General features: G+C 37.4%; 2 protein-coding genes and 1 pseudogene across 2 annotated transcripts; 1 reads left to right on the top strand and 2 right to left on the bottom strand.

The window, feature by feature from the left end:
• Nucleotides 1-7,420: 7,420 nt before the first annotated feature.
• LOC113779979 (O-fucosyltransferase 30) lies at nucleotides 7,421-10,351 on the bottom strand. The gene is made up of 2 exons (XM_027325797.1): nucleotides 9,867-10,351; nucleotides 7,421-9,338 (listed from the first exon to the last, which is right to left on the bottom strand). The coding sequence occupies exons 1-2, from the start codon at nucleotides 10,316-10,318 to the stop codon at nucleotides 8,255-8,257; spliced, it is 1,536 nt and encodes a 511-aa protein (XP_027181598.1). The 5' UTR covers nucleotides 10,319-10,351; the 3' UTR covers nucleotides 7,421-8,254.
• Nucleotides 10,352-13,177: 2,826 nt separating this feature from the next.
• Nucleotides 13,178-15,279, top strand: LOC113780844. Its single transcript, XM_027326626.1, has 4 exons — nucleotides 13,178-13,494; nucleotides 13,733-13,770; nucleotides 13,995-14,177; nucleotides 15,257-15,279. Exons 1-4 carry the CDS (start codon nucleotides 13,373-13,375, stop codon nucleotides 15,277-15,279), a joined length of 366 nt encoding a protein of 121 aa, XP_027182427.1. The 5' UTR covers nucleotides 13,178-13,372.
• Nucleotides 15,280-16,289: 1,010 nt separating this feature from the next.
• On the bottom strand, nucleotides 16,290-17,010 carry LOC113780843 (annotated as a pseudogene).
• Nucleotides 17,011-18,735: the final 1,725 nt, after the last annotated feature.

Raw genomic sequence — 18,735 nt, 5'->3', positions numbered from 1 at the left:
TGCCATGTCTAATTTAATTGCCATGTATCCATAGTTTCCTTGTCTTTTGTTTTTGAGGTAATGCATATATTCATGTGCAATCATCACATTGTCAAGGATCTGTCTATCTGGGATGAAGGCAGATTGAGTTTTGCTTATGCATTTATCCAGGACAGACTTCAGTCGATTAGCAAGGATTTTAGAAATGATTTTGTAGAGTACACTACAAAGACTGATAGGCCTATAGTTCTTCAAACTGGTTGGATGCAACATTTTAGGGACCAGGGATATGACAGTATGATTAACTGATTTAAGCATGTATCCGGATGAAAAGAAGGCTTTGATTGCAGGGATAACATCACATTTGATGGTACTCCAGAACCTTTGGAAGAACAAAGGAGTCATCCCATCTTGACCTGGGGCTTTTTCAGAGTTCATAGAAAAAAGTGCTTCATGAATTTCCTCCTCCTCCACATCTTTAGTCAGTCTTTCATTCATTTCCTGGGTTATGGATTGAGGAATACCCTCTAGAACTTCTGACATATCACCCCTCCTCCCACTGTTAAACAACTCCTTAAAAAAGTCTGAGATTTCAGCCACAACCTCCTGCTCATTCGTCGTCCATGAACCATTCTCTTTCTGCAAGGTTCTGATTCTATTACTCACTCTTCTGCCTTTAACATAGGAATGGAAGAACTTAGTATTTTTATCACCTTCCCTAAGCCAACTGATCCTAGCTTTTTGACACCAGAAATTTTCTTCCTCCCTATAAGCTACTTTCAATTGGTCTTTTATGTGAGCTAGGATATCTTTCCTATTGGCAAAACTCGAATCCTTAACTCTATCAAATTCCTTTTTCAGATCAGTAATTCTTTGCCTAGAATTTGCTTGGAAAGTATTCCTCCACTTCAAAAGCTCAATTCTGCAATTTTTAACCTTCCTAGTTACTTTGAACATTCTAGATCCTTGTTCTTCCTTACTCCAAGCATTTTCTATCACCTGTTGGATCCCCTCCCTTTGGAGCCATCTTTTATCAAAATAAAATCTCTTCTTTCTTCTCTCTTTCCCCGGTTCAGTATCTAGTAAAAGCATAGAATGGTCAGACGCAAAAGTGTCTATATGTTGACATCTAGCCTTTCCAAAAACTTGGAACCAATCCATATTACACAAACATCTGTCCAACCTTTGCCTAACCTCTCCTTCATTATCCCAATGGTTGCTCCACGTCCAAGGTTGTCCCTCAAACCCGATATCTATAAGGCTGTTCTGATCTATGAAGTCTCTAAAGTTCTCGAAACTTCTCTCCTGCCTTAGAACTCCTCCCCACTTCTCATCATTGGACAGAATGTCATTAAAGTCCCCAGCAATAATGTATCTAGGTCCCCACAGATTTCTCCTATTACTTAGTACCCTCCATTGTTCTTTTCTGATCATAGGGTCACAGCTAGCATAAATCCCAATAAACCACCAGCTAACCTGAGTATCAGGATCTTCTAGCTTAGCTTCTATCGTGAAAGCAGATTTATACATCTCCAAGATGTTAGTATCCTGACTCCACATCAAAGCCATACCACCTGCTCTGTTCATAGCTTCAACAGTCACATTACCATTACAATTTAAAACTCTAGTCAGTCTGTCTATCACAGGCTTCCTATTTTTCGTCTCACTCAAGAAAACCAGGTTTGGAGAGGAGAGGTTATATACCTCCCTCAGATGGGGAACTGTCAAGGGGCTCCCCACACCTTGACAGTTCCACACCAAAACTCTCATGAACCTTGAGGGGTCCCTTTCAGGCAGGTCCCCCTAACCTCTCCCTTGAGCTCAGCAGAATAGAATTCTACCATAGGTTTGGTCTTTTTCCACTTGATTATATCAGAATTAGCTTCCTCCAACTCTTCATCCCTCAACAAGACTTTTCTCTTACCAGAAATCGAGTGACTTACACCATTTCCATTTAACTCTTTCAAGGCTCTCCTGCCACTGGTTGGGGACTTCAGCCTTTTGAACATCCTCTTAGCTTGTTTGTCCATAGCCTCCTGAACCTTTCCAGACACCACTGATTCCTGGTGAGTCACAAGCGCTCCTACAGAATCCTCATTGTCAACTAGTCCTTGATTATGGTTTTGCATCTCTAGCTCTCTATCCTCCTCCCTTACTTCCACTGCCATAGGGGACTGAATTTCTTCCTCAACCTGGATCACTAGAGGGAGATCAGTACCTCTCGTTTCTAGGTTCATGAAGTCTTCACTGCATTCTTGGATTTCTCCCTTGTGTTCCTCAACTACTGGTGAGGCTCCCCTCCCCTGATCTTCCTTCGCCTTTTCCCTATCCTCCCTCTCTTTCTGCGAGCTATGGCCCTCCTTATCAGGAGACAGCAAGTTTTCTAACAGACTTTTATTCAACAGGCTCCTGCTTCTATCTTGTTCAATCAGTTCTCCTTCCTGGAATCTCCAATATTTTTTGTCACTCGACCCTTCATTCCTGAAATTTTGTTTCTGGGGTGAGCTCCTAGTATTTCCAGCTCTCAACCAGGGCCCGTACTGATGGCCTCCCATGCTTCCCCCTGTCACTCTTCTATCCTTACAAGATCTCTCACTGTGTCCTACTAACCCACAACTATAGCAAAAATCAGGACACCTCTCATACTTAAAGGCTATCCACTTCAAAGCTCCTGCAATCTTAACCACAGTACCCCTGAGGAGGGGTTTAGACAAGTCAACTAACGCTAAAATTTTCAAATGCCTGCCCTCTTTACCTCCATTCTGAGGGATTAGAACCTCTCTTACTTCTTTGAACACAACCCCTATCTTGTTTCCTACCTCTTTAGAAAGCCAATGAACTGGCAAATTCCAGAGTTGCACCCAGAGGGGCGCAGTCATAAAGGCCCTATAATCCTCTTCTATCCCTTCCTTCCACCTATTTAGGACTAGCAGTTGATTATCCATAACCCATGGACCACCCTCTAAAATTCTTTCCTTATCAACTAGACTTGGGATGTTAAACTGAAAGATATTTGGCCCAAGTTCCATCACTGTTATATTCCTAGGGTAACCCCAAGCAGCAGTTACGAAATTTTTTACCCCAGTGAAGTTGACAACTTTCTCACCTATAACTCTTCCTATCAGGCTTTCCTCACAGGCTCTAACTCCCTGCTGGAGATCTCCCAATTCTAAAGTGGCACCGAGAAGCTCATTCCCCTCTAGAGAGAATTTTTTTAGGAGCTCAGCCAGGTCTTCATCCATCGAAAAGGTCAGAAAGTTCAGGAAAGTATTCCACTACACATCCAGGAGGAAAACCAGAATGTAGGAGGATCGGAACAGAAAGATTTTAAAAAACAAAACAACAAAACAAAGGAAGCTATCTGGTGTTTAGGAACAACTACTAACAGGAAATGATGAGAAAAAGAAGAAACAAAGATGAGGATTGCACACAAATATAGCTCTCTAGTCGCACTACCTTTAAATATCAGACAGAGGAGATAAAGACACACAGAATCTCATTATACCTGTCAAACGCATACCATAGAGTGGTTCCTTCTGTCGCTTGGACTACTGCTTTCCATGCAACATTCATCGATCATGTTTGCCACATAGATTACCCTTTGATTCCAGACAAGAATTGGAAGTGGAGATGTTCAGAAAAGTGCGGGAATGTTGGATTTTGAAAAAGTTTGATTTTGCTTACTTTCCCACCAACGGGGAAAGTAGCTCCTATCCCAAGAGAGAGCACCTCAAGTTAGAGAGAGAAAAACCTCTACGTAGAGAGAGGAACCCGTATTATGGGTTTCAAACCTCTAAAAATTGCCGAGAAGGAATTGTCGCCATTTGAGGGCTGCCATTCATTCATTTTTCTATGTACCGACCAAACACATTTGACACGTGAAAATTCTGCCCGCCCTTCCCGGCGAATGGAAAGCGGGTGAGACCATCATATGATGCTCAATTATTTCGTTGTGTTTTTGCATTGTTTTGGTGCTTTTGTTTTCTTTTTTTTTTTTTTTTTTGTTATTCTTGTCATTTATCAGACATATTAATTAAAGAATCCTGAATTATATGCTTGAGTTTTTGGCCATTTCAGTGAAGTAATTTTTTGTACTTGGTTGGGTCGGCAGAAGTATTCACGCACTGGGTTGTGGATACGGTGACTTGCTCCATTGAATAACTTATTGTTATATCAAGAAAATACATTCATACCAGATAAAATCATAAAATCAATAAAAACTTGGAGAAAAAAAATCAAGTATGATAGATTAATGTTACTATGAATTGCAAAATAAGAAACTCAGCTAACTAAAATTGCAAAATTGCGACTTTTACGTGTTTTCAACCAATTTTTTTTAAAATTCTCGATAAAGAATCGATTCCAAATTACATTAATGCTAGCAGGCTTGTTTAATTGAGCATCCAATTAAATCAAATCCTTTTGTGAGGCTATTGTTTTATCTAAGTTACGGGGGCAAAACAACAATTTCTTAATTAAGATCGCATGTCACATTGATGATTATGTGACCCTTATTTCTAAAAATTTAAGGTACAAAGAAAGAGAGTGAAAGCGTTCGTGCGCTTGGAGAAACATGCCATAGCTAGCGGCTTTGCTTGATTTGCTTGGGAGTTCTTCTAAGTTTTTTGTGTACGAAACGGAAAAAAGTTGGACAATTCCAATGTTGAAAAGTTAGCATGCTTTTATAACTAGAAGAGAAAGCTGGACGTAAGTCTGGCAGAAATTCACTGAATGAAAGTAGACAAAATTAGTTCACTTATACTATCAACAATGGTCCATATCATATTTATTATAGAAAATCCACTTTTCATACCTAAAACTTTAAATTAATGACACATTTCGTCACCAAAATTTTAGATGTACCACATTTAGTACATGAATTAATTATTTTGGGATACATTTAGTCCAAAAACGATAAAATATTCAATTTGGATAGAGAAGGTCGACGTGCCCGTTTATTTTGACCGAAAAATTATTTTTACTTAATGGCCACGTACCAAACACCAGACTTTCTTCATCCAAATTAAGCAATTTACTATTTTTGAACTAAATGTGGCAAAACATAATTAATTGATGTATTAAATATGATGCATTTAAAAGTTTGTGGATGAAATATATCCCTAACTCAAAGTTTAAAGACGAAAAAGTGGATTTTTCCCTGTTTATTATGTTGCCAACCAAAGGAAGAAGCGTCATTGTCTTTAGTTTTCTGCGTGTTTGTGTTGGAATGGGCATACTCCTCGTCAAAAACATAGAGCATAAGAAAAGCCCTCTTTCAACTAGTCAAAACTTGACAAAAGAAAGGACGTTTAGGAGATCCATCTGTCGAAATAAATCAAGATTTCTTGTTGAAACTTCAAACATCTCAAGGATGGAAGCAGCAAAATAGCAGGTTACATTAGTTGATAAGCTAGAATATTTTTTTAATTAACTATGTGTTTCTACGGATGGTAGTTGAATTGTGACTTGCCCAAAGGGGTTTATTGATAAATGCAATCAATAAACCCATAGTTGTAAAAAAATTTCTAGCTTATCAACAAATACAATGGGTTTATTCACTGCATCTAACGATTTGAAAAGCATACATCCTTCGTATTCATTAGATATACAAGAAATTCGTTGAAGTTCGTCTTTTTTCTTTTCTTTTTCTTTTAGGGGAGGGGGGTGGGGTAGTGCATTAAACGAATTGAATCGATTCGAATTTTCCACAATTCGAACTCGATTCAAAAGGTCAAAATTTTATTTAATTCTTCAATTTTAATATTAAACTATCACTAATACGTATATAATGAAATAATAAGTGTATAATTTTATATAAAATACTAACACATACTTTAAATAAAAAAATATTTAAAATTATTCGAATCGAATTGAGTTTTAATAAGTCGAATATCTACAAGTTCAAACTTAATTTGATATTATAAATGAATCATAATTCTGATTCTGATTCGAATTTAAATTTGAGTTCAAGTTCATTAAAAATCAAACTCGAATGACTTAAACTCGAGTCTAACTCTTAACGAATGAGTCTTAAGAATCGAGTCTGAACTGTTCGTGAAGGGTACGGATGGTTTATAATCCTATCTAGGGGTCAGAAAGACAGTGCATAGATAGAACAACCGGTTAAGAGTTTACAAAATGTGGCAAACATAGGCCCCTACAACCATCCTCAATAAATTGAAGTTCGTTTTCATGTTGCCAGAAGTTGAACCACTTTCTCTGAGAAGTTGAACCACTTTCTCATGTGACTAGACGTTGGATAGAACCAAGCAACCAACTTATGTGACTATCCAAGCATACCAAACAAACACAAGGATTGATTGATGCTAATTTGTTGAAGATAAGGTAAATGAAGCAGTGCCATTATCAAACTTTGCAGTTTGCACATCGATTGCTTATCCATTGGGTTCATTCATTGTTCATCTAAGGATTCGAAAAGCATATCTCCTATACATCCTTCGATTTCGTAAGATATACAAGTAATCGTTGAAGTTATTTTTTTTTCTTTTTTTCCCGGAAGAAAGACAGAATAATTGCTTAATATTTACAAAACAAGGCAAACATAGAACCAAGCATGCCAAAAAAACATAAACACAAGGATTGATATTATTTTTTGAGAATAAGGTAAATCAAACAGTGACATGATAAAAAAGACCTCCCCAGAAGGCCTTCCTTCGAATTTTTATTTAAGGCAAAATTGCAAACTTTTATTGATGTAAGAAATTTTAGCTTTAAAAGAGAAATAAGAACCTCAAGTACAAGAACCTATAATATGTACAGCAAGGACTAGGAGATACATTTAGGAGATAAGCCCCATTTCAGGCCCAACTTCCAGGTTTCTTGAGTTCTTAGGAATTTTTCCCCCAGGGATGCATCACATGTTGGATTTCATCCACAATTTCCATCAGAATACCCACATTTATCACTGGTTTCAATTGAAACAAAGCAACATTCCGAGCTCTTCAAATATGATGAACCATGACAGCAAATGCTAGTCTTCCTTTGAATTAGAATGACTCCTCCACAGTTTTTTGCACATTAGGTAAATCTTACCCAACAGCTTTCCTCCTTGAAAAATACCATTGAGGAAATCATAGAGAAGGGAGGTCATGAAAATAGAATACACAGGCAAAAAGAGTAGGAAATGAGGTTACTGAAATTTCCTAAACATTAGGGGACTCCTAGAATGACAGCAAACTACGGGAGGCGAGTGTAGGACATGACACAGTCACAACCAACCTAAACAAGAGTCCAAGACCAGGAAACAGGAAAGCAGTTAACATCAGCAAAAGAACACTACAGTGCTGGCAAATTAACTGCATCTGAAACAACATATTAACAATCTAAAACATGAGCAATTAAATGCAAATGTCATTTTGAGATAAGAAACCATGTAAATAAAGAACAATAAGGCACAAGACATCCTACTAAAACATAAATATTCATAACAACTATTTATGACCTCATATCAGAAAAGGAAACATCAAATAAAGATACAATCAAGTTTGCTGCAAACTAATCTATGAAAGTTTAGGAAGATGGATAAAAGGAACAATCAACACTAGTCAGATTTCCACTTCAATTCTAACAGAGGGTACCACTTTTAATACAAAGTACGCCAAAAAATGAATCATGCAGCCCTTGGCTGCCCTCAATGTGTAAAACTGTGAAAAAAAAAAATCGTCAATGAACCATGGTTCCCACATAATATGTCTTATTTATGCATCTGTTATCTCCTTTGAAGTCACTAGACATGATACTTTGTATCAAGGAGCAGGTACGATTGTTGAATTAAGAAAGTATTCTTCAAACATTTGCATCTAAGAGTTTATCATGTGTGCAGGCGAAAAATTAAACTTCAAATCTATTGAGCACCATAATACTTGGTAAAGACAAACTTGCTGCAGTCTTGAGAACTTTTTCACCAAACTGACAAGTATAACCCGTGTGGGTATCGCTCCATCAATATGTCACAAATTCTGCAATATTGCAAATTCCCAGTTCCACACTCCATTCGATTCAGTCCAACCAGCAGGATTGTCGAATTTCATCCTCCATTTCCACAACCAATTGAAAGAGCTCAGATTTCCAAATTATGAATAAAAGAAAACAATGCCAAGGAGTGCAACTTGGTTTCCAAGGGTGAACTGAATGCATGATGTGACGCTTGACTCCCAGGTACGCTGATGAAGTTCTCAACGAATCTCAATCCAATTAATAGGAAGTCAGCAATTGTGATAGGAAAGCTTCAGCCTGATACATACCCCAAAAAGCTTCAGCCTGAACATGCCTTATATTTTCTCATCAACTCTATAGTTTCTGCAATTGTTGATCCAGTAGTGCCGACAAAGCCAAGCGAAGCACAGCTGCAAACTGTTTGTTCTACATATAACAATATATCAGTAAATGACTGGGGATCACAGTGGTTATCTACCGTATATGACCTCTTAGAAACAGACTCCAAATTCTTCCCTCGGGCAATATCCATGAGCTTGTTAGCAGTTTCTACAATTAAATTATCATCTCCTCTTAGAACAGATAACTTAAAAGCATCAGAATCTTTGAGTAAATCGCCCAAGTAGGTTCCTGTCCAATTACTCATTGGAAGATCAGTCATCACAAAAATATGAATCGGTGGAGGACCATTCAGTTTCAGAGACTCTAATTTTTGCTTCAGCACAAGAAACGTCCCTTTCCAGTGGTTCTTAAATTGCCCATCCAGTAATCTAAGTTGTGCACAAAGAAAAGGAGCCTTAATTTTCTGAAGAGCAAACTCTTTCCCAGCCTCTAAAATTTCAGGGACAAAAGGAAGAAACTCAGTCTTCTGCATCACGGACTGTATCCTAGGATCTTTTCCAGCTTCATGGATATCTATATACGACTCAGAGCCCTTATATGGGGCTGTGAAGAGGGTTCCAAAAGCAAGAACTTTGGCTGATTCTGCTTCAGACCCAGGACCAAGTGCCCTATATACATCTCTTCTTCTCCTAACAAAAGAAATTTTCTTTTTCTTCTTAAGTTGATCATCTGGTTGGAATGGATCCAAAATCCCATCTTCAACATCTTTTTGATATGTCCAAACTGTTGTTCTGCAATCTTCATCTACAGCATACACACAATTACTCATACTACCATTATAACCAGACAGTAACAACCCACATTTCCTTATATCCTCAAACAAAGTACGCTCAAGACCTAAATTGTTCCCACCACGTTGGCGAGTCCGATAACTCTCATGGCACACACCATCTATGCTCCAACCACACCACTTAGATACAAAAACTCTGAAGTCAATGACACTAACTGTTGAATCAGACACTATTGATGAAATATCTATTATATCAGTCATGGAAACATACCTGAAAAACCAGAGAAATAGAACAAAGATGCTGATTAAACACTCGAATTAGCAGTCAACAAATGGCCAAACTCTATCTTTACATACGATACCATCTTCAGCAACAACCGCATTTAATTTTGACTCCAGTTAATCACTAGTACATATTAGGAAGAAATCACAACAAACATATATATTCTACTTAAAAAAGGTATTTCCAAAATCATAAATTAAATCCATAAATAAAACCCTTTTTCACAAAAAGCATATGGTGCACAGTTCAGAAATATATATAATGAAATTCCTCCTTTTTGTTTTCTCTAATTCAAGCTAAACCAATAAACATTTTCCTATAAAAAAATCATATGAAAACAAACGTTAGCCCACAGGCAATTGTAACAGGAATTTACTCTTTTTTTCTTTTTCTAACTTGAACTAAAACCCACAAATCCTTTTTCTCAAACAAAAAGGCACTATCATTAAAAAATAGTAATTGTAATAATAGAAAACGTCATCCCACATTTTCATCTGGATAAAAATTCGAACTTGCCTATGATTTCGTAAGAGATCGAGAGAGTGATTCCAGACAGAAAATCTGAGATCACTAGGGCTTAAAACCCTAAACTTGGGGCAGCTACCGAGAACAACAGCGTGGTGATCTAGAATGGGAGGCACAATTAGCGTTCGATTGAGAATCGCAGCCATTAGAATCGCGTTCTTGAACTCCGACAACTGGTTGCTGAAGCCACTGTGAGGTGCGTACCAGAGGAACTTTTCTCCCCTGAATTCTTCTGAACTTGTGCATTGTGGAGGAACGAGGACTTGTTCGGAATTACCTGAAATTGAAAGCACGGATGGGGGAAGAAGGCGCTTGTACGTAATGAAAAGAAGAAGAGAGCAAGACAGAAGGATAAAGAGTGAGAAGGATTTTGATTTGGGACGCTGATTTTGATTCTCTCTTTTTCTCCATTTGTTGCTTCTGATGGGATTCAGTGGCTCCATATTTCCTCTTGGGAAGAATCAAAAGGTTTTGGATTGGTCGTTTACTCGTTAGTTAGCTGTTCATAAATTCACATACGTCGCGATGAAGTGGTACTACATTGGATCAAGAAAATTGGATCAGAAAGGAACTTTCAAGTTCTAAATTTATATATTTGGTTCCAACGTACGAAAGATCGAAGCAATTTGATCCAACACAAATCCAAGTTGTTAGCCCATGTGATTTCAAAATCACGATCCTTTTGCCCCCATAATGTGTGATGGTTTGTCAATTGTCACAGTCAGACATAATTAATTGCAAGGGCACAAAGTGTTAGAAGGAAATAGCAAGACTTCTTTAAGGGTATAGATTTCAATAGTAATAAGCAAAAGTAACTCTAATTTTAGGCGACTGTTAGGCCTTGTTAGCATCGCAATTTTTCTCTAATTTTTTTAAATATTTTTTATAAATACATTTTTCAGTTATATTTTTATTTTATATACATCAAATCATTATAATATATTTTTTTTACAAAAATTTTAAAAAATAACAATTCAAACATATTATTAATCTTTTATGATACCATCATAGAAGATCTTAGCCATTACGGGGGAGTTTTCATGAACTGTATATGTCAAATATCGCTTTGTCATGCCAAGAAGTCCATACACTAGATATCCTCGTGCACCCGCGGTAATTCGACTAGTTCCATAGTCTGATGGTTACCAATAAGTTCTGTAATTGATCCCCTTGTGTGCTGTGTCTCGTTGTGTAATCTTGAGGTAAGACTCTACACAGTATTAGAGGATTAGTTCAGATGAAAGATTGGGATACCCCTAAGTGAAAAAATATATATATATCCTCATGGAAGGTTTGACTTAATTATGAGCCTTTAACTGCCACTTGTGTTTCTTTAATTAAATCAAGTGCTTTGTTCATTGAGGATGCTAAAGTGGTTATTAAACTAATTGTTGCCCTAAGAAAGTTAAGCACGATTACTTAGGTGTACTATCATTATATGCAGAACGAAAACTACTGAATACGGAATTTTGGAGCAAAGTGCTAGAGATTATATAAGTCATTAAGAAATGTGGGGTGTAGATTGGCTATTTTTAATTCTTGGCATGGTCGAGGTTTTTTCAAGTTCAATAACACAACCTCCATGATGTTTATCAGCTATTTTGATATTTATTTGCCAATATTTGGGAAATTGATAGCTGAAACTTTGGATTTTACTAGGAGAAGAAAATAGAACTCAAGGCATCACAAGGTTCCAGCTCAAAAAATAAAGACACATGAGATTGAGACTGTCAATCAAACAAATTATATAAAGCAAGGATCACACAAGAAGATGCAAAAACAAACACAGCAGTAAATTAATTACAAAGCATGATCAAAATATAACTTGATATACCATTAAGGATGGCTTATTAACTGCAACGATAAGTGATTAAGAATATAGCAGAATATCCATTGATGAAACAAGCAAGCCCAAAAGAACAAGGTGAAATAGCTGCTGAAGAATATGAGAACAGTAATTACCAAGCATAAATTTGAAGATCATGAGAGCAAGAAACAATCTTCATACTAACATGCAGCATGAGCAACGTATGAGCATTATTAAAAGAAAAAAGCCCCCCAAAAAGAAGACAACAGAGTGAAGGAGACGTTATTTAAAGAAGAACTAAGCGGGTAAACATGTACACATAAAATCACCATAGCAGTCGTTTATACCAACAAGACACATGTAAAAAACATAAAACAGCAAGTAAAAAATCCATAGGAGGAAAATAAAAGGAAAAGGAAACAACATCCTTTATACAAGTAACTTACAAAGCAATAGCGTAAAAAACAGAAAAAGGGGGCCAAAAAAAAAAAGGCGAAAGAACTAAATACCTTTCAACAAACGACTAGACTTGAATAATGCATGAGCATGCATTGTCAGAAAGAAAATTGAAATGCACGCACGCATGCATGCATGCATGTAAAAAAGGGAAAAAAAAAAAGAAAAAAGAAGTAGAGTGAACAAAAGATAACTTGAACAACAACTAAGTGGAAAACAAGTTTGGAGACACGATCACAATTCTTGATATCAACATGATATAACAGAACCGAAACAAAATCAATGAATATCTTTTGTATAATCAGCTAACAAAACAATAGACTAAAAAAGGGCCTTAACAGGGAGGAAAAAAAGAGTAGCTAAAAATATCCTTAACAGCAGCAAAAGTAGGATACAAAGATTTAACAACAGCCGAAGTTAATAGAAACACCAGAAGGTTAGAAAAAATGAAGTACAAAAAATTAAGAAGATCACCTGATATTGCTTCAGCGTAGGCGGCTATTTCCAGCTTGGTTACAAAATGAAGCTTAATTCTATAGATGGAAAAAGAAAATGGGCTGACAAAACCGGAGTAAAAAAAAAAAAGCTCTCCAGAGTAAACTAGTGATGTCAACAAGACAGTTTACAAAACTAGACTCCACATAAAGAGATGTAATCCATGAAATTCGAATCTGAAGGGTGAAAAAGTAATATGGGTCTAGTAAAATGACATCGACCTCCTCAAAGATATCCCCAAAGAACCATAAAAAAGGCATCTTTAGGACTAAAAATGTAAATATACATCCTCAAATATATATATACACACACACATTTAGAGTATGCAGCAAACAAATGAAAGGTACCACAAAAGAAAAAAAGAGTACACCATCTTCAAGCAGAAGCATGTCCTCGAAAGTTGCTAAACACCTGAGGTTCAACCATACCACTAAATCAGCATAATGTACAATACATTACAGCACAACCGTGCACTTGAAAGTCAGTGAATAGTAACGAAGCAAAGTGCTTCTTATCAACATATAAGACTAACAGCCGAAGGAGGGTTACTGTTCACAAGCTTTTTCGTCGTCCTCACGTGCTCGCCATCCTCCTTCGGCTCGGCTCTTCTCATCATCTCGTCTCATCTCACAATAGCAGCCAAAATTTCGTTATCTTCCCTTTCACCTCTTTTCATCTCATCTCATTAATGCACGCACATGCTTTTCCATTTTTGCTCCTTCGTCTGCTCTGGTTATGAATGGGTGGGCTGAGAATCTTTCTTAATTGGAATAAGGCGTATCACACAATGGATTTTATCCTTTGGATTTATGGCCTCCATCCTTTACCTGAGATTTCTTCTCTTCTACCCAACAATTGGAGGTACGATTCTTTTTCTCCTTCCTATTTCAGTTTTTGGCTCTTCCTCTTTATGATTGTGATATTTTTCTAGGGTTCCTCTCCCAGCTGTTTGCGTTCTTGTGGAGGTTGATTTTTTGTCGGAATTTTCTTCTGTGCCTTTTTCCTTTTTCTTTTCTTTTGTTATATTTTCGCTTGCATGCTGAATTTTACAGATGTTGTTCTTGTCCTTTTATGTTTTACGTTATTTTGTTGTTTTCAGGATAGCCTTGTGCATTTGTCTTCCAAATCTGCGTGGAGGTACTATCTTTCCCCCCTTTTTTTTTTGGCAATTGCCTTTTCGTTTGAGCTGTCTTTTCCTTCTCCTTTGAACCGGTCTCTTTATGCCTTTCTTTCAATATGCTCTACCTATGTCTCGCCTGAGAAAACACCTTGATGATTTTTCCCCAGATCTATTGTTTCTTTTCTTTCCTTCTTTCTTGCTCCCGGAGTTCGAGCAACTACCTAATCAGCTGCTAACTCAGATCATCAGATGGCTTTGTCACTAGCTCTTAAGCGGCTGGTCTCATCGAGCAGCCTTCTCAGCCGGTCTCTCAATCCCCTCCTCCGTCCGGCTGCTTCCGCTGCGTCATCAAGTGTTTTCGACGTCGTCGATCGCCGCTCCGATCGTCCTCTCGACCATCGCCTCGAATTATCCTGTTTTCCAGGTAATTTTTTTTTCTTTTTTGCGCCCCCACCAGATCTATAATCTGTCTCTTCTATGTATATAATTTGGGGGAATTTTCATCCTAGCCTCTGATCTTGTCCTGCTTATCGCCAATTGATATAGCGCAGCGGAAATGAAGTATGGGTCCCTTTCTATTTTTATTTAAATTGACGATTTTTCGACTGATCTTTTATTTTTAATTTTTTAAAAAATTTTTTTTTGTCTGGGTCTTTAATGCATTTCCGCTAGATGTCTGATTTGTTTGAAGCTTGTGTTTGCTTTAGTCTTGTGGTGGGTGATTTTTTTTTTCTTTTTAGTTAACTGCTTTTCTTATTTTTTCAAACTCTATTTTTTTTTTTGACCTTTTTACCTTGGCTAATAATAATTGAAGCCTTGATTATGCTCTGTTTTTCTACCATTGTTTTGGGTCAGGCAGGATGAAGTATATTTAATCCAGTAATATACAATTTTCTTGCTTAGTGGTTTGGATTCTCATGCACTTGATCTCGTGCTTTTTTTTTCCTTGCTCACTTTGACTTAGGATTTTGCATTTTGCTTGTGGTAGAAAGTGATTTCTTGTATGCGAAGTAACTTTTACAGTTTGTGCTCGCCAAATTGACAGAATTTGTGGATGTACTGAACATGCTTTTAAAAGCTTTACCAAAGTGTAATTCTTCAATAAAGTTTAGAATGTTTTAGTCTTAAGGTTCACTGAGGATTGGTGCATATTGGGATTAAGAAGACGCTAACCTTTAAAATGCTTTTTTGGATAATTTTGGGAGGTGAATATTATTTGTGGACTTTATGTCATATTCTTGGTTAAAATGTGTAACTGGAAAATCAATGTTTCTAAACTAACCCACTCGGGGAAGTGTAAGGCAAAGAAAGGAAAAAAAAACTGGATTAAATAGCAAATAGAAGTATTTATGCTGGTACAGATCTAAGCTTCATTTTCATTTTCCCATAGCTTTTTCCTTTATGATGTTGGAAGTTGTGAGAACATACTTCTTGTGTACAAGTAGTTGAAAGATTAGTACTCATTTCAAAGCTAATTGCTATTTGTGCATCCTTTGTTTGTAGGAAGTATTGGAGTATGCAGATAAAGACTGCATGAAACAAGGATTCCTTCACTTGTTCTTATAAGAGGAAATAGCAAAACTGGACAAATTTGTTACTAATCACTCCCTCAAAGTTGGTGATTCCCCAATCTAGAACAACTTTTGCTATTATTATCTTCACCAGGAAAGGCATAGAAAAGTTGCAACCCAGGCATTTTAGCTTCAAAATTTAGCTTGGAAAGGCATAGAAAAGTTTCGACCCTGCATTTTAGCTTCAAAATTTAGTTTTAGTCAGATTCTATATACTAAGAAACTTGGCTGTCAGAGGTTGGAGAAAAGTCAAGATCCAAAGCTGCAACAAACACCTGTATCAGCAAATTAGTGCGGGGAGTGCATCAAATATCAAGCTGCATACTCTTGTGGAGGATATTCTTAGCTTGAGAGTGCTGTTTCAAATGTGCTCTTTTGGTAATATATCTAAAAATGATAATCATGTTAGTACTACAGTTGGGGAGTATGCCTTAGGTATATTGCATGATGAGGAATGGATAAATCCTCTGTGCTATTGAGCACTTTTGTATAGAATTAGGGGCCTTTGCTCCAAGTGTAAAGGTTAGTTGATGATTAATATATGGCTAATATCGTTTCGGAAAAAAAATATATACTAAGAAACTATACCACCTCATGGTGATTATTGATATTTATATTGTTAGTGAAATCTGTAGTAGACCCTTCATGGTTTTTCCGCTTTCAGTAAGTTTTGAGTTACCATATAAATCAGGAGAATTTGGGATATGGTTTTCCCGCTTTCAATTCATCATCAAAACCACGTCTACAGGGAAGCAGATTATGAGAGGACCAAATTGTAGTGTCTTCAAATAATGCCCTCATGACCAGCAACGGATGCAAGCCAGCACTGCTAGGTACGACTGTGGTCAACAATCTGAGGCATTGATGTGTTCAAATCAGATTGCAGAGCAGGTTGCTCTCGATTGGTTTCAAATCTAATAAGGATCCAAATGTTCAGATGGAATAGAGTCCCTATAAGAATATTATTAGCTCAAATGCAGTGTTCTGAGCCCTTCACTGACAAAAAATTTCACAGCATGCGCAGCGACGCAGGCCCCAAAGCATCTAATGGTAGCTGAGTTGACGATCACTTTTAAAGCAACTGTATTTGATGACAGAACAAACATATCAATTATGATGATCATGGAAGAAGGAAATTCCCATACCGTCATGGCGATAAGAAATATCTTAAAGTAACTGGAAACAAGCATGGTAAGGGCTGTATCTTTGCCCTTCAGAACTCCAACTGAAGCATTCAGAAACTTTGCAGAACCGATGAGTACCACAGACATAAACAAGAAATTTCCCAAAACAACATCAATCAAGATCTTTACAGAACCGCAATACTGCAGGCTGCAGCAAAGCTCATTAACGAAGTGCTTTCTGAGTCATTCGCATTTAACACCCAATTTCTGTAAGAATCCAGCATTAAAAAACCCAATAGTAGTTTCCACATTAAACACTCAGAATCCAGAATGTCCCTGGTGAACATATTGTAGAACAAATGTCTATATGCCTTAGGCTTGTGCAGAATCAAATCAATTAGAATAATCATGACTTCACACACAATATATTCATCAGCCACCTTTTTGCAATTCCCACATTTCATGAGGCGGATGTTTCCGGGAGAATACTGAATGTAGAGACTCTTGATGGGAAAAGAACATTCAACACATCTAAAATCGCTCTTCTCCTCCATCCTTTTGGTCTGTGATGCTGTCTAAAGGTGTGTTGAGGGCTGGCATTGGTGGTTCAAAGTAAGAACTATTCCATTGCACTTTATACTTTTGGTTGTCCTGGAGTGTCTCCTTGTTCTTACGGGTGCAATAATTGAAAGAATTAGAGGAAGATTTAACCGGGTTCATGGCATCATGCCACCCGAAAGAATCTATGGCACCCACTTATTACATACAATAATATCACGTTTTTATTTTTCAAATTATATACCCACTATATATTCTTTATGGGCATCCATTATAAATTGTCGCCGCGCGACGCGCGGCCCATGCCTCCTAGTATATTACTACAAGAATAAGCCCTTCGGGTTCGGTTCCGTGGTTGTAGTCCCAGTTGGAAGAGAGCCACGTCCAGGGATCAAGTCCCCGGGTCTACCTGGTCGGTGATGTTGGGCAGCCTCTCCCTGCCACGCAATGGGATTAGTTGGGTCGTACGGTAACCAGTTCACGGATCCAGATTCAAGAATAAGAAAGGACATCGCTGTCACGGGGGCCTAGCTAGATTGACCATGATCCTCATGCTAAATGGGGGCCAAAAGTAGTGGGTTGGAAGATTGAGCACAATAGAACATTATTGTCTTTGGGCAATTTTTAGAAGTTTTGAAGACATGACTGGATTTTAACCACCTAATGGAGTACCAAGTTAGGACTGCAATTGCACTGCTTAAAATCTCCATAATCCCAAGGGGGTTTGCTGTCCTTCACAAAATACAAAACCATGATGAGAATGGCTACTACAATTTCCCTTTCTTTTATACCATTTTGTACAAGTTTAAAAGCCAGGTAGTTCCATCACATCAACTCGGTATTTTAGCTGCTAAACCTTTTTATTAGTTGGTTGATCCCATTTAATTACATGGCCCTTCAATAAGTTTGGATCAATTAAATGTGAATTCAATAAATAGCAGCAAGAGTTTCCACCACCAAGTTGTGCTTGGCCATCCTCCAAAAGTAGGTTTAGTACTTAAGCTCTTTAGGCACTTTCAGGGACCATCTCTTTTTGAACAAAGCAGAAGTTTTTTGTCTGACTCAGGATGATGTGTAATGACTTAAAACCTTCAAGACCTGGGAAAGAGTAAAGAACAATGACCAAAAATCATACTGTAACCATTCCCAAATGCCCCTCCAATCATACTTTTTTCTCTGACTCAGGTGCTTCCCTTGATTCTAGAAGTCTATTACACAGTTCTTAAAAAAAATAAATAAATTTTGAAGTCTATTACACAGTTAACTGAAACTGACGGAGCTACCTCGATCACTTCAGTGATTCCGTTGACACGTTTCCTTGCAGCAAAACTCAAAAAAGTGCCAATAAAAAGGTGCAAAAGCATTATTATTTTGGCCTTGAACTTTCACGAAGACCCACGCTCAGACTCCGAACCCTGGTTTAGTTTTATGTCTTTTGCAGTGGAAACCTAACTGGCACCGTAATTAAGCCTCAAATTACTTTTATCTTTTTTCTTAAACCAGTATCCTAGTTAATTAGTTCCGTAAATCCAGGTACTCGACGTCTATAAAAGAAATGAAACAATATGATGGCACCACACAGCTAGCTACACAAGTATATGGAGCTCACATCCCAGGCTCGATAGTTCTTGCTACACACTTGATTAAGCTGTAAGTTTGGGTATTCATCATCTTAGTTTCAGTTTCATGCTGGTCACAGAATTTTTTTGATGCTTGCCTCTTCATCTCC

The sequence above is a fragment of the Coffea eugenioides genome, chromosome 8 (genome assembly GCF_003713205.1).
Source record: "Coffea eugenioides isolate CCC68of chromosome 8, Ceug_1.0, whole genome shotgun sequence".
Lineage (NCBI taxonomy): Eukaryota > Viridiplantae > Streptophyta > Magnoliopsida > Gentianales > Rubiaceae > Coffea > Coffea eugenioides.
This window is presented reverse-complemented; position numbering and strand designations above follow the sequence as displayed.